The following is a 25,854-nucleotide window of genomic DNA, read 5'->3' as shown; positions in this document are numbered from 1 at the left end:
ATGCGGAAACCATACATTCTTTAAAAATTAAGACACCAGAACTGTGGTGCTTTAAAATAACACCGGAACCCACAAGAAACAAATTTACTGATGGATCTTCAGCCGATTTTGTCTGTGCTACAGCAAACTTACACCATATCTTAACATTATGTGAAAGCATTTTTGTGGTGGAAAAAATCTTTCTTCTATTGCATCAAATAAGGACTTTCTCTGTGACCTCTTTGTAGGCCAGAGCAAACACATGGAAAAACAAAGTTACCAATTTTTTTTTTTTTACATTCACATTTTTATCACTCTGTGATCTACGTCCTTCAGATTGTTTAGAAGTCAGCAGGTTTAAAACCGTTTATTCTTCAGGAACACCAGTGTAGATGAGATGAAACCAACAGGTCTGACTAAAAAAAAACATTTTAAACGAAATCAAGGACTTCTAAATGAAATACGATAGAGGCGATGACTTTAGACAGGTTTCTGAGGTAGAGCTAGCTGCTTCTTCAACTGATTACATAAATGTCATTAGATGAAAATATTGAGGTTCATTCCAACACAATGCCATACATTTTGTATTAAACAAAAACAGTAATCAAACTGCAGGGACGAACAAGTAAACTTGTACAACTCAAGATATTAACCCAGACAGAGTCAGTCTCGAACACAAAATCCAAATAAGCACTAATGGCCCTTACTGATAAGTTCTAATTTCATCCCATCTGTCATCAAGAAGTGCTCATGAGGTTATTTCTCAGTATGGGGAAGGGCACAAAGGCGACGATTTGGAGCCTTTGGAGGTTTTCCACGGCGCAAGAGTTCCATCTCGCGGTGTGCCACCATCACGGTACGACTGAACGTTCATGTGATGAGAAAGAAAACATGAGTGTTTGTCAACGATTATAAAACAAGACTAAAATTACTTTTATCACTCAAATCTTTCTAAAACATTATTTTCCCCGCAGAGTTGTTGTATAACCCTTGCATGTGAATGTGAATGGTGTTTCCATCTCAAAACTTTACAAATACAGTATATGGTGTACATTTCTACTCATGTTCTGTTGTAAATACTTCAAAAGACTGTGAGTTAAAGACACACAGTCTTCATCTCCATCACAATTTACCAAATCTGTTGAGTCATGTTGAGTCGCACCTTAGGTCTCAAGAGGAAACAGGTTTTCTTTTAATGTAAATACCGAGATATTGGTAATATTGAGACATGTATGGAAACACAGCTAATGCTGCGTTTCTGTGATTTACCACTCGTACTTCAGAGAGGAGAGTTCTCTGATGAGGCCACGCACAAGCTCTGTGGCATCCTCCTGTTGATCATAGTCTTCTGGGTTAAGCTGGTCCTCCAGCTCCATGCTAAGATCAAGAGTTATAAAAAGAGGGCACAAAAAGTTGAAATGTATGTATGATAAGGTCTGTACTGCACAGTAACACTGTTAGGAGATGTGTAACCTCTTTAAAGATGATCTGTTTAACAATATCTTACATATGAAGTATACAAATGAAGTACATACCATTCACTTACTACAGTGTTACTCATTGCGTGGCTCCTGCGGCTCGCCAAGCAGTAAATAATACGATGATATGATCATGTGCTTAAAATTTATTTTTCATTTAAATAACATTAAAAACAATCAGGGAAGCATAGAAAAACGAATGTGCTCTATTACAAATAATAATATATATTTATATATATTATTTGACTCGTCACTGACTCACTGCGTTCTGCGCAATAGCCAGTTTTTGGTGGCCTGCCAGAAGCTAGTTTGCCAGAAGTAATCTTCATAGCCAGTTGAATATAAACATAATACATTATATGCAAGCAATTATTTTTATGCTACAACTTTATGCACTATATATGTATCTAAATATCACCATCTCAGAACGCAAGACCCTTCAGCGGATTGTGAGGACAGCGGAGAAGATCATTGGTGTCTCTCTTCCCTCTATCACAGACACTTACACCACACGCTGCATCCGCAAAGCCAACAGCATTGTGGATGACCCCACACACCCCTCACACACACTCTTCACCCTCCTGCCATCTGGAAAAAGGTACCGAAGCATTCGGGCCCTCACGACCAGACTGTGTAACAGTTTCTTCCCACAAGCCATCAGACTTCTCAACAACTGAAATGTACTGTACTGAGCACAACATACACACACATCATCTGTATGGACTGCATAGACCCTCACAAAACACACACACTGACACAACATACTGTTTACATGCTGCTTACAATCCAGCAAACTGTTTACATGCTGTTTTGCACACCTTGTCTGCTGTTTTTTGCACAAACTGTCCCAACATTTCAGCCGTTTTTGCACATGCTGTACAATATCTCAGCCATTTCGCACATACTATATTAACACATACAGTATTAACACTGGTCGGTCGGCGCTGTTTCTGTGACTGTTTACTATTTATTGTCTTTTGTGTACTGCATTTTTTGTACTTTTTGTATTGTCTTGTAACTTGTATCTGCACTGTCATTGTCCTGCACTGTCTTGTCCTGCACTGTCTGGTCCTGCACTGTCTTTTGTCCTGCACTGTCTTTTGTCCTGCACTGTCTTGTCTGTCTTGTTTGTCTTGTCCTGCACTGTTTGCACCAGGTTGCACAGTTGCACTTTATGTGGCTAAGACTACTTACAAGTCTTTAGCCCTGTCTTTGTTTCTATGTAGCACCTTGATCCTGGAGAAACGTTGTCTCATTTCACTATGTACTGCAACAGCTATATATGGTTGAAATGACAATAAAAGCTTCTTGACTTGAAATGTGTTACAAATCTAGGTTCAATACGTTCTGTTTAGTAACACGATTTACCCTCACTTACATGCATGCCAGAAGCTAGTTTGTGTTTCATGCTAGTTAACACCTTGTGTTTACTGTACACACATGGACTAAAAAATGGATTGATTTCTTATCAAACAATTCCGCGCACAAAATGAACAGCAACAAAGCAATGTGACTTGGCATACTTTGCAGTGAAAGTGGCTCTCCTATTGACTTTGTCCTATCAGTGTGGCTCACATGAAAAAAATAGTGAAGACCACTGACTTACTATGATACAAGTGTTGTTGCCATGCATGATTAATTAAGTAATTATTGTCTTCCAAATTTGATCTAATCCCCTTTTTTCTAAACTGGTACATTTTACAATATAGCTGTATTGTTCAAAACGATGGCCAAAGTTCATATTATTCAGCAGTTACACTGTTAGTGTTCAGATCTGTTAGTGTCTACCATGATGCAAGTCATTGCAGTCACCTTAATGCAATTTTATGGATTTGGGAGACTGTCATGAAGTAAAGGAAAGGTGGAACAGACAAGTCAGCCTCCTGAGGCAGCTCACTAGCAGCAGAGGTCAGGGTGGGGTTACAGACCTGCTGCTTGGCAACAGTAGGGGTCACAGAAGTGTCACATGTAACCTGGTCTAAAAAACACTGACAGAAGGAATTGTGGAAAGAAAAACAAGTAATCTTCATAGCCAGTTGAATATAAACATAATAGCTTATATGCAAGCAATTATTTTTATGCTACAACTTTATGCACTATATATGGATCTAAATGTGTTACAAATCTAGGTTCAATACGTTCTGCTTAGTAACACGATTTACCCTCACTTACATGCATGCGGATCTCCTGGCCAGCAGGTGGTGCTAGAGGTTCACTGATGTCCTTAGCATCCTCAGCATCTCCTCCAGTATGATCAGTACTCTCTTCATTTTCACCACGAGTTTTTGCATTATGTGTTTCATAAGTGGAAGCAAACTGCAGAGTATCCATGATGTCCACAAATAAGGGTTTCAATCCTAGGTCAGGTCTATTTGGATCATGTTTCTCAATGGCAGCCAAATCGGGTGGATGTTTTTCTTTAATATCCATTTCACATTCTTCCAAACCAGATGGAACCATTTTGACTTCTTTATTGACTATGGTACAACCTTCAGACACTTCTACTCTAGCACAAATTGAGCTAGAGCTCACTTCCTGTGCAACTTCAACTTCTGCTGCAATCACATAGAGGTCCTCATCCACTTTATCATCACCAAGATGATTTTGTTTCTCAGACAGAACTTCGTGTTGCATGTTGAATACCATATCTTGTCCACTGTTGGTCATCTCTGTTGCAGGGAGGTTTGGTTCTTCCTCACAGGTAGCAGTTTCCATTTTATGGTCATTGGGAGCAGTTGATGCTGATAGTTCATCTTGGACGTTTTTCCCACTGGTGGGACTTGGTAGTGTTTGTTCCATCCATGTGTTTGTTGATATCTCTTCTAATAAGTTAAGCTTATTGAAAAAATTCACTTGTTCAGCAGTTCCTTTGTCATCCATGACTATGTTTCCTTGGATTTCCTCCAAGATGCCTGTTTTCAGAACATCTGTATTTTCTTTGGGGGATTCATCTTGTGTTTCTTTATCATTCATTAATGCAGTACACTTACTCATGTTGTGTCTCAGTGCATATCCATTTTCTTTTTCTGATTCTCTTGTTGTTCTATCATCATCCATCACTGCGGCACCATTGTTCTCCTTGGCTTTCAAGACCTCTGCATCTTCTTCTTTACATGCTGTTCCACTAGTTCTCTCATGGTACATTGGTGTGTTACCATCACTCTCAAACTCAGTGTTATACAGGTGTTGTACCACTTCATTTCCTTTAAAAGCTTGTTCTTCCATCTGTTTTCCTGCAAGACCCTGCCTACAGTGCTGTCCGTCAAATGGGAACTTCCTCTTCCTGTCTCCTAGACCACACATACCCATTCTTTTTCTTAACCTTTTCTTTGCTGGAGGCTCCAAACTTTCAGGCTCTTCAGTAGCCTGTAATTGTATCTCACTACTAAAGCATGTTTCTTGTATGTGCTCTAGCATTGTATCTTTAAACATTTCAGCATGATCATCTCTGGCCTTTGGGTTAATTCTGGTCTCTTCTTTTTCTTGCATGTCATCTCTGTCCACATGTAGAGATTGGGAAGTGTTTGGGGAGCTTAGGTCTTTTTGAGATGTCTGTGGTTCAGGACAAGAGGTTGTCTTGGTTTCATTCTCCACCTCCTCCAAGTCTCCAAGAAATTTAATGATGGGACCTTCTAAATCGTTCCAGTCATGGGGCTCATTTTTGATATCAGTACAATGTTCTTCAGTTTCTGTTGTGGTTACATTGGTTTGTTTCACTTCAGGGAAGACAACAATTAGGGCTGTGTCGATTTTGTGAAAATTGGCAGACTCTAGTTCGTCACATGCATTGCCTTGGATCACAACAGGACCGAAAACAACTTCTTGCTCAGCTGCATTCAAGGATACCTCTTTGTCAGTGTCTTCTTTATATTGTACTGCTTCACATTCAGGCTGATGCTCTTCAAGCTTGTCTAAATGTGGTTCAGTTTCACGAGTGGAGTTTACCATTTCTGCAGTCTAAAAGAATGTGGACAGAAACCATTGTGGAGTTTAAACTGATCCTTAACTCCAATCATTAAAACAATTTAATTATCCTTACTGGTGTATCAAATTTTATGTATAATTGACCATGTGCAATTAGACATCTTGTAAGGTTGTTACTAGACCCACACTACAAGCTTGCATCACTAATATCAGCCTTAAAACCGTATAGAAAACCGAGCTTTACCGTGTTCCTGAAAAACAGATCTTCTGCAGAATTTACCTACCAATCCACAAGATACACGTTGTGGTTCTTTTGTTTCACCAGATGATTTTACCATCACTCCTCTTGGATGAGCTGGAGGGGTTGGCTTGATCTTGAAGGTGGATGCAGATAAAAAAAGTGGTTCTTCAACAGTTTTTAATATTTATGTTAATAAATAATTTTCTAATACAAATGTATTTCATTAAAAAAAATGATTTATACATTTTTTTTAAAAGGTCTGCTATAGTCATGAATAAACACAGAAGATAAATTTAGGTTTATAAACACCTCTCATGTTGCTCATGTTAACCGTTGGTTCTTATGCTTACTTTTTACAGCCGCTGGTCATATAATTAGAATATCATCAAAAAGTTGATTTATTTCATTAATTCCATTCAAGAAGTGAAACTTGTATATTATATTCATTCATTACACACAGACTGATATGTTTATTTCTTTTAATTTTGATGATTATAACTGACAACTAAGGAAAATCCCAAATTCAAAACACACAAGTTTCACTTTTTGAATGGAATTAGTGAAATAAATCAACTTTTTGATGCTGTTCTAGCACCTGTATAGTGGCTCCACAGTGAATATGAATATAATGATGAACTTCCAGCACAATATATCAATGTTTTTAAATATATTGTGATATTAAATTAACAGTTTCATGGAGTATCTACTGACAAATAAAAACTATTACCTGCTTGATAGCACCAGGGTTTAAAATAAAGGCAAGTTAGCTATTTAGGTGGCTGTCAATGATAAAATAGCTTTATAAAAAAAAACAAAAAAAAAAAACAATAGTGCAAAAATAGACAACAGTACAAAAGACTCGTCACTTTATTGTTCTAAAGAGTGTTTTTTTTTCTGTCAGAGTTCCAGAAAGATCCAGAAAGCTCTGAGGGACTGCGCGCGAGCGCTTTCTTCTCATCCTGCTAAGAAGCTAACAGCCACCTAACTTTTTAACTTTACTTTAAACTTAACACACACACACACACACACACACACACACAAACGATAAATTACCGTAGCGTATCCACTAATAAACCAGTTTGAGAATTTTTTTTTACATTTTCTGTCAAATGACAGGGCGAGGAATCGATTCTTTAAAAAAAAACAAAAACGGAGCCGATTCTTCGATTCCGGAGCATTAAATACAGGCTATACGAGTGACGTCGTTGCACAAGTCAAGCAAACATGGCCCTGCCGTAAAGCGCGAGGTTGTAGTTGCTATTGGAGACGAGACGGAAAGCAGGAAGTGGCAGGAGTAACAGCTGAGGGTAGTTTTGGGGTTTCGAGGAGATTTGTGTTCGCCAAACGGGGCAATATTTCACTCTATATAAGGACATATAAAACTACACTGAAAAAGGAAAGACTTAAGTACATGCTGAAGGTAAGTCCAGGAGATCAGCGTGTTTTTGCTGTTAGCGTTGAGCTAAGTTAAGCTAGTTGTTAGCAACTTCAGGCTGTATCTCACAGGGTTCCCTGAGACATGTAGTGTACTAGATGTTTAACATGGTGCCACTTGGGTTTTAGCAAAACTGCCTTACTTTCTTATTGACTTAAAACAGTATTGCGATTAGTTTATGGTCAGGATTTTGGTGCTGTTTGCCCTCCAGGTTTGTTAGGTGGTGGTGATCAAACATATGTGATATATTTTATTTAATATATCAATAATAAATGTACATTTAAATATCTTGAGAAATACTGTGGAAACGAGGACTTTTAAGACGCACAGTATTAATACAGTACCACTGTATTTCCGGAAGTGTAGATTCACTTAGGTGTGTGACGTCAGACAGGTCCATAGTCTGTTAATCGCCTTTCTACATTTTCTTTGCTTGTTTTCTATTTCATCAAACACATAATGGAAGTTTATCCCACACAAGAGGCCACGCCTCCTTCGCTGAGACTGACACACACAGAGGCCACGCCTCCTTTACCGTGACTGATACACCCAGAGGCCACGCCTCCTTCACTGGGACTGACACACATAGGCAACGCCTCCTTATCTGGGTCTGACACACAGAGGCCACGCCTCCTTCACTGGGACTGACACACAGAGGCCACGCCTCCTTCACTGGGGTTGACACACACAGAGGCCACGCCTCCTTCACTGGGGTTGACACACAGAGGCCACGCCTCCTTCACTGGGGTTGACACACACAGAGGCCACGCCTCCTTCACTGGGGTTGACACGCACAGAGGCCACGCCTCCTTTACTTGACTTTTATTTAATCTTTTTTCTTTCTCAAATATCAGACATTACATTCAGACGTGTTCTGGACATGTCAGAGCTTTGTTACGTTATGTTTTCTAACACAGGACAGACGAATTTACACTCATCTGTGTTTCCTCCGTAACATGAGATGATCAGATCAGATGTGAAAGGTTTTTTTTTTTTTCCTCTTTCTCATTAACTTCAAGAGAGAAAGAAATAAGAGACTTGAGAAGAAATGTTTATAGTTGCAATAACATGAGCGAGAACAGGAACAAACTTGTTGTGGGCTTTCCACAGCATGTAACGTAGCTATAAACGGATAAAACATATTTGTCGGTCTTCAATAAATAAAGAATTAGACGAAGCAAATTGTTGTCTTATAAGTGGAACAAAAAGTGTGAATTTGTTGTTATAGGAAATAATCAACTTTTGTAGTAAAGGTTTTTCATTTTATTATACAACTCCATCACTGATTTTATTTAGTATAACCGCACATGTCTGGATGTGAAACCTTTACACGTGTCCCGATGTGAAACCTTTACACGCGTCCCGATGTGAAACCTTTACACGCGTCCCGATGTGAAACCTTTACACGCGTCCCGATGTGAAACCTTTACACGTGTCCCGATGTGAAACCTTTACACGTGTCCCGATGTGAAACCTTTACACGTGTCCCGATGTGAAACCTTTACACGCGTCCCGATGTGAAACCTTTACACGCGTCCGGATGTGAAACCTTTACACGCGTCCGGATGTAAAACCTTTACACGCGTCCGGATGTAAAACCTTTACACGCGTCCGGATGTAAAACCTTTACACGCGTCCGGATGTAAAACCTTTACCTTTACACGCGTCCGGATGTAAAACCTTTACACGTGTCTGGATGTGAAACCTTTACACGCGTCCGGATGTGAAACCTTTACACGCGTCCGGATGTGAAACCTTTACACGCGTCCGGATGTGAAACCTTTACACGCGTCCGGATGTGAAACCTTTACACGCGTCCCGATGTGAAACCTTTACACGCGTCCCGATGTGAAACCTTTACACGCGTCCCGATGTGAAACCTTTACACGCGTCCCGATGTGAAACCTTTACACGCGTCCCGATGTGAAACCTTTACACGCGTCCCGATGTGAAACCTTTACACGCGTCCGGATGTGAAACCTTTACACGCGTCCGGATGTAAAACCTTTACACGCGTCCGGATGTAAAACCTTTACACGCGTCCGGATGTAAAACCTTTACACGCGTCCGGATGTAAAACCTTTACCTTTACACGCGTCCGGATGTAAAACCTTTACACGTGTCTGGATGTGAAACCTTTACACGCGTCCGGATGTGAAACCTTTACACGCGTCCGGATGTGAAACCTTTACACGCGTCCGGATGTGAAACCTTTACACGCGTCCGGATGTGAAACCTTTACACGCGTCCCGATGTGAAACCTTTACACGCGTCCCGATGTGAAACCTTTACACGCGTCCCGATGTGAAACCTTTACACGCGTCCCGATGTGAAACCTTTACACGCGTCCCGATGTGAAACCTTTACACGCGTCCCGATGTGAAACCTTTACACGCGTCCCGATGTGAAACCTTTACACGCGTCCCGATGTGAAACCTTTACACGCGTCCGGATGTGAAACCTTTACACGCGTCCCGATGTGAAACCTTTACACGCGTCCCGATGTGAAACCTTTACACGCGTCCCGATGTGAAACCTTTACACGCGTCCCGATGTGAAACCTTTACACGCGTCCCGATGTGAAACCTTTACACGCGTCCCGATGTGAAACCTTTACACGCGTCCCGATGTGAAACCTTTACATGCGTCCCGATGTGAAACCTTTACACGCGTCCGGATGTGAAACCTTTACACGCGTCCCGATGTGAAACCTTTACACGCGTCCCGATGTGAAACCTTTACACGCGTCCCGATGTGAAACCTTTACACGCGTCCCGATGTGAAACCTTTACACGCGTCCCGATGTGAAACCTTTACAGTATTAATGCATGAAATTAAGGCAGATTTTATGGGAGACTGATGGGGTCTTTAAGGTCTTTTCTGAAAAACGCGTTATTTAATTTCTATTCGTTATGCTTGACTGGTCCATTGGTGATGACACCAGATCAATTTGAACTTCATCTTCTTCCAGTTCTGAGTTCAGTCACAGCAGATGTCATGAGTCGCAGCAGGAATCCTCCACAAAAAGGCCAAGGAGCCGCTCGAGCCAAGCAGGTAAACAAAGTCTAAAGCTTAATTACTGCAGCTATAGGGATCTGCTACTGGGTTTGTGATCATGACTGATGTTATCGCTGTGTCTCTCTCAGATGGGTTTACTCTTGGATCTGTCTCCGGACGCTGCCCTAGAAGACTCTGGTGGAAATGAAGAAGCGTTAGAGGCAGAGCTTCTTAGTCTGATTGGAGGAGGTGGCAGGGGCAAGCAGCCTGGAAAGAAAGAGGGTGGGAAAGGTGAGAAGCATAACTCAACAAACACAGGTGAAATGACTGGTTTTTAAATATTATTCTTAAAAAAAAAAATTTCATTCCACTCCTATGGTAGCTCCTGTCCCCATGGAGGACATTGAGCGCATGGCCGCCCTGTGCATGAAAGACCTGGACGAGGAAGGAGCAGACGATGAAGACCTGGAAAACGATGCCGAACTCCTGGTAATGACAGGACTCTGTATCATACAGTATGCTGTAACCCACTTGGTTAGCTTTTACATGCTAGCTTCATAACTTCCACAACAGAACAAAGGGGTGAATACAGCTCTATATAGAATGTAGTTACCTGAGACTATCACTTTAAATTAGAGAAGGAATTTTTTTCCCAGCAGCTTTTAGGAGGAAAGAATTAGGCAAAACAGTTTTTTTTTTTATTTGCTTAACCCTGGCTCCAATCTTTAAATCAGGCTGAACTGAACGAGGTTCTGGAGGATGATCATGAGGAACCAGCTGCTCCAGTCCTATCTCAGCACTCAAACGCAACCCCCAAATCCACCTCCACTACCCCGAGTGGTGCAGGTGGAATGGAGTCCCTCCTGCAGGAGCGTATCAATATGTACCAGGCGGCAATCACCAACGCAAAAGCTTCAGGAGAGAGCAGCAAGGCTCGCAGATACGAGCGTGGACTAAAGGTGCTAAACTAATTCTGATCTGAAGAACTATTGTGTGGTTCACAGCAAATATTCATCATTTCCATTATTATGGTGTCAAATATGCATGTGCAAAAAAATTGACCTGGTCACAGCTTCCCATTGGTATCAGTTTGTATTCGCTAATAAACAGACGGCATCAAACTGCCTGCTCACAAAAAGGTACTATTCTTTAAAATGACTGAATTTGTGAACGAATTGGTGCTATGGACAGAGTAGGAAAGTTAGCCACAAGATTCCCATCATTGTCATTTACATTATCCCTTCAAGTGTGTGTTTAATTGTCATTACAGACTCTACAGTCCATGTTGGCATCTGTGAAAAAGGGAAAATCCATTAACGAGGAGGAGATCCCACCCCCAGTCGCTGCCGGGGTTAAACCCACCACCGCACAGGAAGAACCAGTCAGAGAACAGGAAAAGCCTGCTCCAGATTCCAAACCACCACCAAAGACTAACGAGAAGCCGCTGCAGGAAGCACAGACTTTAGCCCCGCCCAAAACTCAGGTCCTGCAGCCACCCATTCAGAAAACACCGGCTGTGACACCAGATACACCAGCTATATCACCCTTAACTCCCATAAAGCCCAGTGTACAGCATTCAGGTATACATACACACACACACACACACACACACACGCACACACAGAATTTCCCAACATAGTGTGTTATATTGTGTCTCTTTGTGTGTATTGCAGAGCTGAAGGCCAGTGTGTTGAGCAGGCAAAGGGAATATAAACTGGCCGCTATTCAAGCTAAACAGAGTGGAAACACAGACCTTGCCCGGCAACACCTTGTCATCGTCAAGGTAACCTAAAAAAAAATTAGCAGTTTGAACTGTTTTTAACCGCAAAGCATATATTTGTCAAAAAAATTACAGTGCAAAACTCCTCCTCATGTTTTCTAGACTTTTCTTTTAGCAAGTTGATGGTGATGTGCAGGTCGTTGCATGTTGACAGAGCTTTCAGACTTCTCGTCATTCATCATACTGTGCAACAATAAAGAAATTAATACAAAAATCTGACTCTTTCCTTCCACAGAAGTTGGACTCTGTGGTTGAGGCGATTGACAGAGGAGAGCATGTTGATGCCAGCTCACTGCCACCCCCTCCTGGTGTGTTCTTAACATCACATGGCATTTATACTTTTATGTTAATGATCACTGAGCATGTCATTATAAATATAATGATATTCCTTGAGTTCTCTCTCTCTCTCACTCACACACACATACCTGCTCTGCTCTCACCCCTGCAGGGGATGTTACAGTTGAGCGTTCTCCTCCACCTGCACAATCTGCATCTGTTAAACCCACCTCCGTTCCTCCACCTGCTGATGCTCCAGCACCTGAAGCTTGTAAGTGTGGCATCTGAGTGGGTGGGTTTAGGTTACAGTGCAACATAGAAAGCAAATACTAGGCTGGAGATGACATGCATGCATGTGTGCGAATGTGTGTGTGTAGCCCTTCCTGCTCCCCGTAACCTGGCTGAGGCCCTACAGCAGCGCATGGACAAATACAAAAGTGCAGCTGAGAGCGCCAAGAGCAAAGGAGATGACCGAAAAGCTCGCATGCACCAGCGTATTGCTAAGGTAGAAAGGTTACGCCTCCTTCACTGGGACTGACACACACAGAGGCCACGCCTCCTTCACTGGGACTGACACACACAGAGGCCACGCCTCCTTCACTGGGACTGACACACAGAGGCCACGCCTCCTTCACTGGGACTGACACACACACAGAGGCCACGCCTCCTTCACTGGGACTGACACACACACAGAGGCCACGCCTCCTTCACTGGGACTGACACACACACAGAGGCCACGCCTCCTTCACTGGGACTGACACACACAGAGGCCACGCCTCCTTCACTGGGACTGACACAGAGGCCACGCCTCCTTCACTGGGACTGACACACACAGAGGCCACGCCTCCTTCACTGGGACTGACACACACAGAGGCCACGCCTCCTTCACTGGGACTGACACACACAGAGGCCACGCCTCCTTCACTGGGACTGACACACACAGAGGCCACGCCTCCTTCACTGGGACTGACACACACAGAGGCCACGCCTCCTTCACTGGGACTGACACACACACAGAGGCCACGCCTCCTTCACTGGGACTGACACACACACAGAGGCCACGCCTCCTTCACTGGGACTGACACACACACAGAGGCCACGCCTCCTTCACTGGGACTGACACACACACAGAGGCCACGCCTCCTTCACTGGGACTGACACACACACAGAGGCCACGCCTCCTTCACTGGGACTGACACACACACAGAGGCCACGCCTCCTTCACTGGGACTGACACACACACAGAGGCCACGCCTCCTTCACTGGGACTGACACACACAGAGGCCACGCCTCCTTCACTGGGACTGACACACACAGAGGCCACGCCTCCTTCACTGGGACTGACACACACAGAGGCCACGCCTCCTTCACTGGGACTGACACAGAGGCCACGCCTCCTTCACTGGGACTGACACACACACAGAGGCCACGCCTCCTTCACTGGGACTGACACACAGAGGCCACGCCTCCTTCACTGGGACTGACACACAGAGGCCACGCCTCCTTCACTGGGACTGACACACAGAGGCCATGCCTCCTTCACTGGGACTGACACACACACAGAGGCCACGCCTCCTTATCTGGGTCTGACACAGAGGCCACGCCTCCTTCACTGGGACTGACACACAGAGGCCACGCCTCCTTCACTGGGACTGACACACAGAGGCCATGCCTCCTTCACTGGGACTGACACACAGAGGCCACGCCTCCTTCACTGGGACTGACACACACAGAGGCCACGCCTCCTTATCTGGGTCTGACACAGAGGCCACGCCTCCTTCACTGGGACTGACACACACAGAGGCCACGCCTCCTTCACTGGGACTGACACACACAGAGGCCACGCCTCCTTCACTGGGACTGACACACACAGAGGCCACGCCTCCTTCACATCCTATCATTCAACCAGCAGTTGTCTGGGTCTGAGATTATACACAAAATGCAAATTGTTCTCTTTGTGTGTGTTCAGCAATATCAAGATGCCATTAAGGCACACAAAGCGGGACGACCTGTCAACCTAGCAGAGCTACCAGTACCACCAGGTAACTGTGCTTATAGTAGCTTATAGTATAGGTGTCCAAGTGTGCTTTATAGTATCATTTTAATTCTTCTCTCTCAGGTTGTCCTCCTCTACAGGGTGCAGAAAGCACAGAGCAAAACTTCCTGGGTGTCCTGGAAACGGCTGTGAAATTGGCCAATCAGGATGCAGATGCAGGGGAGGATGATGATGATGACTCAGAGGAAGCAGGGACAAAGGTAACAGACCAAAAGAGACTAAGGAGCAGTGTGAAATGTTTCAGAAATGTGATCTATTGTCTATAAGGTTTCCTCACCACATGTGTAGTTGATCAGACAGGACATGATTGATGTTCTCCATTTAATTATGCCAAAAATATTTTTTTAATTAAACATGATTGATCCGAACGTTTTTAATTTGTTATGTATCTTTATTTTGGGACGTTATTTCTTAATTAATAAACTACGCTACTCGGCTGAATAAAATTCAATACAACACGTTGTAGAAGTCACTGTCTCTGTACCTCTCTGTATTAATCCTGTTTTCCGATTGTTTTTCGATCTTTCTGATATGTTATCTAGGCTGCTGTGCGTCCTGTTGCTCAGAAAGCCCGAGCCCCTGCACCCGCACACTCCTCCTCCCCCACAGACGCCTCCAAACTGCCACCTAGAGGTGAGTGAGTGTATCACAGACGTTCAATAGATTCATCACGTTCTTGTATAAACCTCCTTAATGTAGTGACTCATCTTTTTAACCCTTAATAACTTTCTATAACTGAAGTCTAATGCTCAAAAATGGACAAATTTGCCATAATCTCAAGGACATCACTGTAAAGCAGTAAACAGATTGCTGTAACTGCTTAAAAATATGATACATAAAGCCATTTTTTAATAATTGTTATTATTTAAAAATAATAATAAATATGAACATTACAATTGTATGTAAAGTGTTATGGTTACGTGTGTGTGTGTGTGTGTGTGTGTGTGTGTGTGTGTAGCCCAGCAGCAGCTGGAATTCCTGCTCCGTCGCAGGCAGCAGTTTGTTAAAGCGGCCCTGCGCTCGAAACAGATGAAGGATGTTCAGGGAGCATCTCAGCACCTGCGCAACGCTAAGGGACTCGACCCCATGATCACGGCAGCTAAAGGAGGCCTGCCTGTCGATATCAGCAAGGTGTGTGTGTGTGTGTGTGTGTGTTTTCACAACACTATCTTTATGACTGTAGTCCTGATTCTGTGTAAGTACAAATATAACAATATGGACCTGAGATGAATCCATGGTGGGATAAAAGAACTGGAAATCTGTTAATGGGACAACAGTTGGCTGAGACTTCAAGCAACTCTATTGACTTAAAATTTTTCATTCTCTCTCTCTTCTTTCTCTCTCTTTTTCTCATTCTCTCTCTCTCTGTCTGTCTCTCTCTGTCTCTTTTCTCTCTCTCTCTCTCTGTCTCTCTCTCTCTCTCTCTTTTCTCTCTTTTCTCTCTCTCTCTGTCTGTCTCTCTCTGTCTGTCTCTCTCTCTCTCTCTCTCTCTCTCTCTCTCTCTCTCTCTTTTCTCTCTCTGTCTCTCTCTCTTTTCTCTCTCTCTCTGTCTCTCTCTCTTTTCTCTCTCTGTCTGTCTCTCTCTGTCTGTCTCTCTCTGTCTGTCTCTCTCTGTCTCTTTTCTCTCTCTCTTTCTCTCTTTCTCTCTTTTCTCTCTCACACTCTCACTCTGAAGGTTCCCAGTGCCCCAGTATGTGAGGAAGACTACACTCTCTCTCAGGCTCGCTCATCCTCTCAATCGTCCCGCTTGTCCCAGCAGTACACTCAGCTCATGGAGCGCCTCAGGCAGCAGCACGAGGTCAACACACACAACTACTACATTCATGTTACACATAAATTATAGGATTTAATCTGTTATAACACTGAGCAGTGAAGTCTAGTCGAATCTGCTGTAAATGTAGTGTAACTCCTTTCATGGTATAAAGTTATGCTTTGTTTACTGTTAGTGGCAGCCATGTTGATATGACCCCACTCGCATGCTGGTGATGATCTTGAGTACCAACTACTGAAAATAAACCACACAGAACTAGAACATATCTGAACCGCACAGGCAGTCGGTGGGAAACAAGCAGTATCGGTTTTCTGTGTTTTTTTACAACACTGTGCAATGTAGAAGAATAAATGTGGACATGGATCACCTCAAACCTTGTGTATGCACTAACCACTGCTCTATCTTGTTGTACAGAAATGTCTGAGCTACTCACAGCAGTTCACTCAAATGGGCAACATGGCCGAGACCATAAGGTAAAAAAAAATTACGCTGTGTAATGCTTGATTCTGATCAGTCAGCTGTGGGATTTGATTGTGTGTGTATAGTTGTATATATTTGCCCGAAGCTTTACTTCTGAAAAAGTGACACAAAAAAGCAAAAGTATCTGAATGTCTTTGATCAGAGACATGACCTGATGTAGCTAAGACCTGAGCATGGAGTGTAGCAAACAAGGGTTCTTGGGTGAAGGGCACTTCAATGTAGTATGCACTTTAGACAATTAGACCACACCCACTAGTGTGGTTCTCTGATCAGTGAGTTCAGCTGCTGTTTGGGGGTTGTTTACATTTATTGTTTACATTTATGCAGCATGAAATTGTGTGTGTGTGTGTGTGTGTTTGCAGATTTGAGAAGCTGGCAGAGGAGTGTATGAGTAATATTGAACTGTTAAAGAAAGCTCACGCTAAAGGCTATCCTGTCCCAGGCCACCACACAGAGGAGAGAACCATCAACACTGTCAAGTAAACACACACACACACACAAACACGTGCACACAAAATCTCTCTCTCGTATGAAAATATGAAATCCCTCTCTCTCTCTCTCTCTCTGCAGGATTTTCCCTAATTTGACAGCCAGTGAGATGGAGCTAACAATCGTAAAAGGAATTAACCTACCCACTCCAGGTGTGTGTGTGGTTGAGACAAACAGAAATGATCTGTTGCATGTTTGTCCTTGGATCATTCTCTCATTTTGTCCTCTCTCTCTCTCTCTCTCTCTCTCTCTCTCTCTCTCTCTCTCTCTCTCTCTCTGCTGCAGGATTTTCAGCCAGTGATTTGGACGCTAGTGTGCGCTTTGAGTTTCCCTTCCCCACTTCGGTATTTAAAAAAACTCTCTTTCTCAGTCTCTCTCTCTCTCTCTCTCTCTCTCTGTCTGACAAAATAGTATTGTTAATAGTTGTGTTGTTTATTAATTGTGTAGGAAGAAGCTCAAAGAGACAAAACCAACACCGTGAGAAGCACCAACTGCCCAGGTACACACACACACACACACACACACACACAGTCATTGTGTAAACACATTGTCCTCATGTATTCTGTCTCTTTTTCTTTCCCTCTGTGACTGACAGAGTTCAAAGCCTACTTTAAGTTGCACATCAACCGAACACACCGAGGCTTTAAGAGGGTGGTGCAGACTAAAGGCATCAGGTTTGAGGTCATCCACAAAGGGTGAGGTTTCATTCATTTTATTTTACTTTTTTCATCGAATAAAATTTGGTTTCAAAATGCGTCTAATAAAGCAGGAGAAAATTACACCATCCGTTCACAAGCCTCACAATGCTTAGTTTTAACTGTTTGTGTAAAAATGCACACAGCATAACTACTGCAAACTTTAAAGACATATTCCCTCTGTGTGTGTGTGTGTGTGTGTGTGTGTGTGTTTAGTGGTCTCTTCAAGAATGATAAGGTGGTGGGAAATGCTCAGCTGAAACTCGAAGCACTGGAGAATCAGTGTGAGATCAGAGAGATTATAGATGTGAGTTTTACACACACACACTTGTATACTACACTCACTCATACACACGTTTCTCATATTTCACCCTCATAAAATATCACTCACTCTGCAGAACCCTCATCATATCTATACATCACATCAGAAATGTGAGGTCAACATGTGAGATGCTGTTTAAAACTGTGTGTGTGTGTGTGTGTGTGTGTGTTTGTGTGTAAGGTGCTGGATGGTAGGAAGTCAACAGGAGGGAAGCTGGAGGTGAGGGTGAGGATTCGGGAACCACTGGGTGGGGTCCAGCTTCAGTCTGTTACAGAGAAATGGATCGTAGTGGATCCACCAGCCGTCACCCCCGACAGAGAGAGAGTAAGAGAACGGGTAAGAACAGAGTCGGTGAGAGGAAGAGGGATAATGAGATAAAAAAATAAAATATAGGAGCATATTATGGGGCCAAGCACCAAAGATCCTAATAATGTTCCAAGCACTAAGGAACAAGTGCAGAGGAATAAAGTAAAGAATTACTTTATCATTTGAAAGGGCAAGTATGAAGAATGAGGATCATATTAGGGGCCAAGCAGAATATCATAGTAGCACCAAAGAGATTGTCCTGCTTTCAGTTGTACTTTGTCTTTTTTGACATAATAAAACTGACCGATTGAAGATTTGACGTATTTGTTGATAAGTCTGCTACATGTCTGAATGAACAGTTCAGTACACCGGACAGAAGGCCACTGTCTTCATCTGTTCTTCTACTCCCATAAATAAATCCCATGAAATCCCTCTCCTGTATCTGTGTCTCATATACTTCATATTTCATTCTTTCCCTATAGGCTCCTTCACCAAAATCCAAACCTCGCAACGATCAAGGAAAGAGCAGCCATTCAAGGTTGTGTGTGTGTGTGTGTGTGTGTGTGTGTGTGTGTGTGTGTGTGTGTGTGTGTGTGTGTGTGCTGTTAATAATAGACACTTTAACTAAAAATCTAACAGCTGAAGTGATGAAATTTGGTTACATGGGTATCTCATTCTTTTTAGACTCTCACCTCCCCAATACAAACTCCACAGCTTCAGCCTCCTCAACTATGACAAAGAAAGACTAGAGAGAAAGGTTTGTGTCTGTGTCCCGCTGTCTGTGTCCTGCTGTCCCGCTGTCTGTGTGTCTTTGGCTGTCCCGCTGTACCTCTGTCCGTGCCTTTTTGTGTCCCTCTGTCTGTCCGTGCCTCTTTGTGTCCCTCTGTCTGTCTCTCCTTCTGCCTCTCTGTCCCTCTGTCTGTCTCTGTCTTATTTGTTTTAGTACTGTTTGCCCAGATTATTAATAAATATAATGCTGACAGAATAATCATGCAGTCTAGAAACGTTTTTTTCTGTCAGTACATTATTTTGAATGCGGTAACTCAAGCAAACCAACATGTTCAAAAGATTAAACATTGAAAATGTTGATTTTACAGTGATGTTAATTCTAAAATTTGTAGCTTACACACTGCTTTTCTGTTCAGATCACAGGACCTGATTAACAGTGATGAAATAAAAACATTGAAAACTGTAATATGAATGTTTGGTGCATGGCACTTTAACTGCGTCATACTGATTGTTTTCTGTCCACAGATCGGTGATTATAAGAAAAATAGACGGGATCCACCACCAGATCTGCTGAATCAGCATAAAGAGATCTGCCACCGACTACACTGGCAAAAATCCTACCTTGAGAGAGGATCCTCATCAGTGTTAGCAGGTTTTAAACACACACACACACACACACACACACAAGTGTACATCCATATTTTTCCCTAAAGGAGGTGCAAGTCTTCATTCACCTATTCTTTATTCAATGAAAGCAGTTGTCATGGCAACAAAATAAATATTGTCAGTATAATTCGGTGTTTTTTCTGGTGACTAGTATGTCTGCTACTTAGATCATTATTATTATGATGATGATGATGATGATGTGTTTACTGTGGCTGTTATAATCTTATATTAAAATGTAAAAAATAAAGAGGCAGATGAGCCACGCTGACAAGTGAGAAACTGGACGTGATTTGATGAATGCTGTGATACACTGTGATAGTGCAGGAAATAAGTAGCACTTGTTCTACTTTCTTATGTCAGTGTCCCTCGTTCTCTTTTAGAGTATGATGGTGTTTTAAGTAAATTCGCTCATGGTCTTGCTGATTCTGTGAAGAAGTTTTCCAGTGAAGGCAACAGGGTGAGTAAAAACACACACACACACGTTGCTGTGCCTTTATATAATCATATATATATTATATATATATCTTTATCTCTCTGTGTCCAGGACGCAGCTAAAGATGCTCTAGGACGGCTTAAGATGGTGGAGGCTGAGGTATGTTCACTACGTTACATGGTTACTAGTTAACTAATTTAGTTATAGCTGAATTTATGAGAGGATGTTATGGGATTGAAGGTTTCGAAACCATAAGGGCTCCATCTTCTGTGTCCCCTCTCTCAGATAAGCAAATACATAAAGGCTATTTTTAAATCGTGTTTTTCCAGCATCAGATCTTAAATACGAGGGTGACAAAATAGACGTGAAATAATAAACGTAAGAAATTGTAGTTATTAGTCACTTCATCTACTATTGTCTTGTCTTAATGAATTATGAGTCAGATTGGGTCGGATAAAGAAAGGTCCTGGGTGTTTGAACTGTCTCAGTAATTACTTTAATCAGTATTGGCACAAGGGCCAGAATATATAAACAAACAAGAATACAGATTGAGACATGTTTGGAGTGAGTCTCTCTCTCTCTCTCTCTCTCTCTCTCTCTCTCTCTCTCTCTCTCTCTCTCTCTCTCTCTCTCAGATGGAGTCTCTGAGGAGGAAGCGTGCTGCATGAACATGTACAGGAGGTGGAACTTCGCTGTGCGTTGGAAAACTGTTCTCACATGCAGAAGCAGTCAATAACACACATGTTCTGCGTGTACTTCATTTCCTCTCCTCTTCCTTACAGACAGATCTTAAACGTCACACACTTCTCTGTAACTTCACTCCTCTTCTCTCTGTATAGACCCTTAAACAAACACTCCTGATATTTTAGCCCAGGCTCTGAATCACCTGAGATCCCCTGGACTACTTTACTGAAAAAATATTCTCTCTGACTATATGGAAGGCCAACAAGGTCATGAGTTATTACATTTGTTTACTGCAGTTCAGATGTGTAACTCTGCGTATGTAAATCAGTTCTGCAGCACATTTAATTGATATGCGGCAGAACTTTAAAACAACACTACAGTTCCCACCCACAAACACTTCTCATTTGCTATCGAGAGGGCAGTACCGTAGGCTAACTCCTGAGTTTTCTCCAGCCTTATTCACGCAGTTTGTTAGCTCAGTAACAATTTTTATTTCAAAGAGAAATGAAAGGAAAATGGCACAGGACAAAATTGGTAACACATGGCCTCTGTGGGCGTCCATAAGATCAGGGTGAAACGACTGCAGCGTCATATTTATGAAGTACTAATTAATGTTTTGAATGTTTTTGAGTCATGTGACTCAGGGCTTTTATAACGCAACAGTTTTGCCTAAAATGAAATGTACACGCTACAAGACATGTTTACTTATTTACTATAAAGCTAATTTAGCTAACAAGAAAAGGAAGTTTTTTTCCCCCCAAATGTTGCTATGTGAATCTAATTTCGACCGTTTTATTTCATTTCAAACGGTCAAACTTTAGGCCACACCTCCTTCCTGAGCAATGTTTTTATCTCTATAATTTTATTTAGTCTGTTCTGATCACAGGGTCACTGCTCATGAGCGTCTTGGCATTAAAAAGGTCATTGTGTACATTTAGTTTTTGGCCAAACTGCTTCTTTAGCGATCATTTGCACATTTAATGAGACGTGCAGCAATACTGCAGCTTTTCGGATTCTCTCCATCTGCCATCCGTCTCCGTGCTCCATGTGCCTTGTGTGAGTGTGTGTGTGTGTGTGTGTGAGAGTGTGTGTGTGTGAATGGTGTAAATCCTTATAGAGAGCATATGAAGAATAATCTGTTCTCTGCACCGAATTCTGCTTAATCCTTCCTGTGTGCAGCTCAGCATGCAGTGATATGGGGATAATGCTAACACTCCACAAGTGAAGTTTAAGGGTTGTGAATAGAAGGTTGTGTATTTATATAGAGGAGGGGAAAGGATCACAGCCCATAATCAGGGATTAACCCTCGTCTAGTTGTCCAGGTGATCTTTGATCTCCAGGGGAGTGATAAAGCGAACAAACTGACTGGGATGTTTCATAACCAGTGTTTGGATAAAACAACAAAAATCCAGAGGAGCCATGCATCATCATTATTATTATTATTATTATTCTTATTATTATTATTATTATCATTATCCTCTATCATTACTGCAGTACACAAAAACTATGCTAGCTACCTAGTATCAGTGTGGTACACTCTGGAGCTTTGGAGCTTTGGTTGCCTACGTGATGGTGATCGTTTGCACAAATAACGCATGGCCTCTCAGGATTTCTGTACGTAACTGAAGCCATATCAGGTTCCAGCTCTCAGTTGTGTGCTCTTCCACCTCTCAGCACACCTGAGCCAGGTGATCAGGTGCAGATTGTGGCCTTTGGAGACTATATAAAGGGGAAATGAGGGTAGTAAACGCAATGCCAGCGCTCGTGAGAATAGAACATATTAGAAAATATTTGGGAAATTGATTCGTTTTGCTACAAAGTACTTCAGATCTTTGTGCTCTTGAAGCTAACTAGTTAATCATGTTAGAAGCTCATCAAAGGGCTGAGCTCCACAGCAGCATATCCCAGCATCATTATCTAAAACCTGACAGAGAACACCAATGTGAAGTACATGCAAACGATATTGAAGCTAACATTGTACTTTTATTATACAATGCTAATATGACATACCGCTGTTTTTAGCGTTTGTTTCTGTGCGATCCGTCTTTTCTGAACATGGGCGAGATGCGTTTAATGCGTCTCTTTGCAAGACCCATTGAACTTGTGTGTCAGCTGAGGGGCGCATTTACATCACAGATGCACTCTTTCTACCTCCTTTCTAATTCAGCAGCTAGTTACCGAGACCTTCGTGAGCTGAACCTGTGGTGTCTGACACCCGGGTTTGACTCTTCTAATGTAGCTCATTTCCTGTCTATCAGTGTGACGCTAAAATTGCACTTCTTTTCAACGTATTAAACTTGTAGCCTAATAAATCTTCACTTTTTACTACATAGCCATTTTAGCTGTAGAGTTTTTGACAGTTTCCCTGTTAGCGCTGCATCCTTGTGGTTCTGTGGCCCCACACTCTCAGTTCACTGGCCACATCCAATTAGGTTCTGAATGTTACAGTAGTAATAACTGGCAAAAACACAGATTCATAAATGTAGCATGAAGCAAAAAAGCAGTACAATAAGATGAGGCCTGCAGTCACTGGTTTGTTACACGTTTATCCGTGTGTTCGATGACCAAGTGGTCATTTTATTACTTGGATTTGACAGGAAATTAACTGCATTAAAGTGTCATTACAAGTAAACACACATGCACAGGAAATCCCTGTTCCTGCAGGTAGCATGATATCAGGAAAGTGTTGGTAGGTCACCATCTAGGTTCCAGCAGGACAATCATGAATTTTCCGTCTCCTTCTCACATTCACTACAAGCCTCAGCAGATACGACTGTGTGTAACTGTGTAGAAAAATCCTGTGATTCTGTGGTTTGTTTCAGATTCATTCCTAAATGGATCACCTGGTTGAGCAGCAGTTTTCTTCATGGATTTGGGGAAAGCACCATGTACATACATCGCATACACGATTACTGCACAAAACCAACTTGTACGTGCATGAAGCTGCTTCCTCACATACGTCGTTTCTGTCCTGAGGTTTTACGACAAAACGTTTGACATGGTTTTGGGATTATAATATTTCTTTCCCTTCTTTTCCACACATTTTCCTCTATAATATTTAATAATAATAATGCAATCAGTACAGATGTATGTATTAATGTATGTGGTGTATCATTGGCAGTGACCCTGTAACACTGGAGCCGGGGTGTTTTTGGGCACATGTTGTATGTTGACTCAATTAAAGTGTGTAAAGTGTCTGGTTGTTATGTGTGTGATGTGTGTGAGAGTGATGTGAGTGTGTGTGATGTGGTATGAGTGTGATGTGATGTGTGTGTGTGTGAACACGAACAGCTCAGAGTTTGGACCGTGCGGAGAGATGCAGCTTTTATTTAAGATCTTTTGGATCACTGAGGTTAATATTTAGACGTTCTGGAGCGGAATTTAGCTTCATTAATACTTTTTTAAATATTTATTTGATCTCCACGACGTGCGCGCGCCAGTCGGTCTATGCTGAGGTGACGAGAACGCGCGTGAGAACCGAAAACGGTGGGCGTGAACAAAAGGAGCCGTGCGTTTCCTGCCGAAATGAGCACGTGCTTCCGCGAGAGGTCCCTCTGTCAAGTCGCTGCGCGTTGTTGTCGCCGCCGCCGCCGCGCTCGCGTGTAGCCCTTTAAATCTCGCCCACACCGCGAGGCTATCACGAGCGAACACGACCCGGTGTTCGGTGGTTTTGGGTCTTTCTTTTTTTTTTTTGCTCAGTAACCTGCGCTGTAATTGAGCAGGTCTGAACAGGGTCATGACGCTAGAAGCGATCCGGTACCGGTCCGGGTCTCTGCAGATCCTCAACCAGCTGCTGCTGCCGCGGGAGACTGTGCACGAGGAGATCCGCTCGGTGCAGGACGGATACGAGGCCATAAAGAGCATGAAGGTACGAAACAGCTGCAAGTCCTCGCGCTTCTTTCACTTCTTCACGGTTGCCGTTTTATATATATATTATGTTTTTGTCCTCGGTCCGCCTGTTTTCGTGGGGGGTTTTTTTGCACGAGACGGTGCGTGAAGAACGTTAGAGTGCGCGAGGCACGCAGGCGCTTCTTTGTGTCAACCGCTTTTGTTCGCACGCGCGCGTCAGCGTCTCCGTCGACGTGCTCGAGCGCCGTCTAACTGACCTGAGTGAACGTAACCAGCCTGCACGAAAGGAAATACAAACCCAGGTGATCCTGGATCCCCACATCCTGGATGATGTGTCACTGATGCAGACCGGTTATCTCCCTGTCCCCCGTGCAGACCGGCTATTTCCTCGTCATCCTTCTTTAATTAGAGCTGTCACAGCTAACCTAGCTGAGCTGCTCCATGGATTACTAATGGTGCAGCTAAGCTAGCTCAGTTAGCTTCCTTCTGCAAAAGCTTTGTGTGTCACTTAAACACTACGAGATCCTTCTGTGAGAAGCTGCCATTTGCTGGGGTGTTAACTATTATATTTATTTCAGAATATTTTACAGATTTACAGATACTAAACAGAGCAGATGGACCCAAGAGATCTATCTATCTATCCATCCAACTATCCATCCATCTATCCAACTATCTATAAGTAGCTGAAGGAATCCATTTGGTAACTTTATCAAATAGAAACTTTTTCTTTTAATGGGATGTAAACAATTCTTCATGGAGCGTGCTGGTTAATGGCACCAGCTTTCCCAGTGTGACAACATAAAGCTAATAACTTTCCCATTCTGTGTTGTCATAATCAGAAAGACTTTGCCCACAGTGTGATGTCATAGCGTAATATAGTTTCGCAGAATTTGGAGTTTTTGTGAAGCCTGGTTTCACGATTCACTACCTTTTCTAGAATGTCTCAGAGAAAAGAAGACAGAGAAGTCACTAATTTTTCCCCCAGTGTAACTTTCATAATAGTACTAACCTTTCCCAGAGTATGTCATATTGGTTACAAACGTCATCAAATCATAATGACAATGAGTTAGTTATCTCAGAAAAATAATGCAATGTTGAAGAGCTTTCCTGAAATGTAACATCATGGCGGCATTAACCTTTACCATAGAGTGATGCCATTAATAACATTTCCCAATGTGTGCTGTAGTTATGATGATAAACCTTTTTTATTTTTTTATTTATTTATTTAACTGTAAAGGAATTTTATAAAGATGACGACACTTCC

The 25,854-nt window shown here is 42.6% G+C and overlaps 3 protein-coding genes across 7 annotated transcripts in view; 2 read left to right on the top strand and 1 right to left on the bottom strand.

The window, feature by feature from the left end:
• Positions 1-331: 331 nt before the first annotated feature.
• si:ch211-286b5.2 (uncharacterized) lies at positions 332-6,868 on the bottom strand. Of its 3 annotated transcripts, none has more exons than XM_060860499.1 (6): positions 6,676-6,868; positions 5,666-5,787; positions 3,630-5,414; positions 3,270-3,445; positions 1,249-1,356; positions 332-841 (listed from the first exon to the last, which is right to left on the bottom strand). In XM_060860499.1, the coding sequence occupies exons 2-6, from the start codon at positions 5,717-5,719 to the stop codon at positions 736-738; spliced, it is 2,229 nt and encodes a 742-aa protein (XP_060716482.1). In that variant the 5' UTR covers positions 5,720-5,787; positions 6,676-6,868; the 3' UTR covers positions 332-735. The 3 variants fall into 3 exon arrangements, with proteins under 3 accessions (XP_060716482.1, XP_060716481.1, XP_060716483.1); XM_060860498.1 differs by having other exon boundaries at positions 5,666-5,755; XM_060860500.1 differs by having other exon boundaries at positions 1,258-1,356; positions 5,666-5,755.
• Positions 6,869-6,877: 9 nt separating this feature from the next.
• On the top strand, positions 6,878-23,936 carry cc2d1a (coiled-coil and C2 domain containing 1A). 3 transcript variants are annotated; one of them, XM_060860483.1, is made up of 30 exons: positions 6,878-7,042; positions 10,029-10,111; positions 10,204-10,345; positions 10,437-10,543; positions 10,789-11,013; positions 11,325-11,634; positions 11,728-11,837; positions 12,070-12,142; positions 12,283-12,381; positions 12,488-12,615; positions 14,080-14,152; positions 14,230-14,366; positions 14,709-14,799; positions 15,125-15,297; positions 15,842-15,964; positions 16,352-16,410; positions 16,780-16,896; positions 16,988-17,058; positions 17,192-17,250; positions 17,354-17,405; positions 17,502-17,601; positions 17,818-17,908; positions 18,104-18,259; positions 18,712-18,767; positions 18,914-18,986; positions 19,484-19,610; positions 20,005-20,081; positions 20,169-20,216; positions 20,693-20,751; positions 23,564-23,936. In XM_060860483.1, the coding sequence occupies exons 2-29, from the start codon at positions 10,055-10,057 to the stop codon at positions 20,723-20,725; spliced, it is 2,967 nt and encodes a 988-aa protein (XP_060716466.1). In that variant the 5' UTR covers positions 6,878-7,042; positions 10,029-10,054; the 3' UTR covers positions 20,726-20,751; positions 23,564-23,936. The 3 variants fall into 3 exon arrangements, with proteins under 3 accessions (XP_060716466.1, XP_060716465.1, XP_060716467.1); XM_060860482.1 differs by having other exon boundaries at positions 20,693-23,936; XM_060860484.1 differs by lacking the exon at positions 10,789-11,013 and having other exon boundaries at positions 20,693-23,936.
• A 334-nt stretch (positions 23,937-24,270) lies between these two features.
• mri1 (methylthioribose-1-phosphate isomerase 1) overlaps positions 24,271-25,854 on the top strand; it is a 9,408-nt gene continuing 7,824 nt past the window's right edge. Inside the window, exon 1 of the mRNA XM_060860548.1 lies at positions 24,271-24,609. Within this exon, the coding sequence (XP_060716531.1) occupies positions 24,478-24,609 (132 nt within the window). The 5' untranslated portion in view covers positions 24,271-24,477. The remainder of the gene's footprint in view (positions 24,610-25,854) is intronic.

This window comes from Tachysurus vachellii, chromosome 24 (assembly GCF_030014155.1).
Source record: "Tachysurus vachellii isolate PV-2020 chromosome 24, HZAU_Pvac_v1, whole genome shotgun sequence".
In the NCBI taxonomy this organism is placed as follows: domain Eukaryota; kingdom Metazoa; phylum Chordata; class Actinopteri; order Siluriformes; family Bagridae; genus Tachysurus; species Tachysurus vachellii.
The sequence above is the reverse complement of the archived record's forward strand: the minus strand, read 5'-3'. Positions and strand labels throughout refer to the sequence as shown.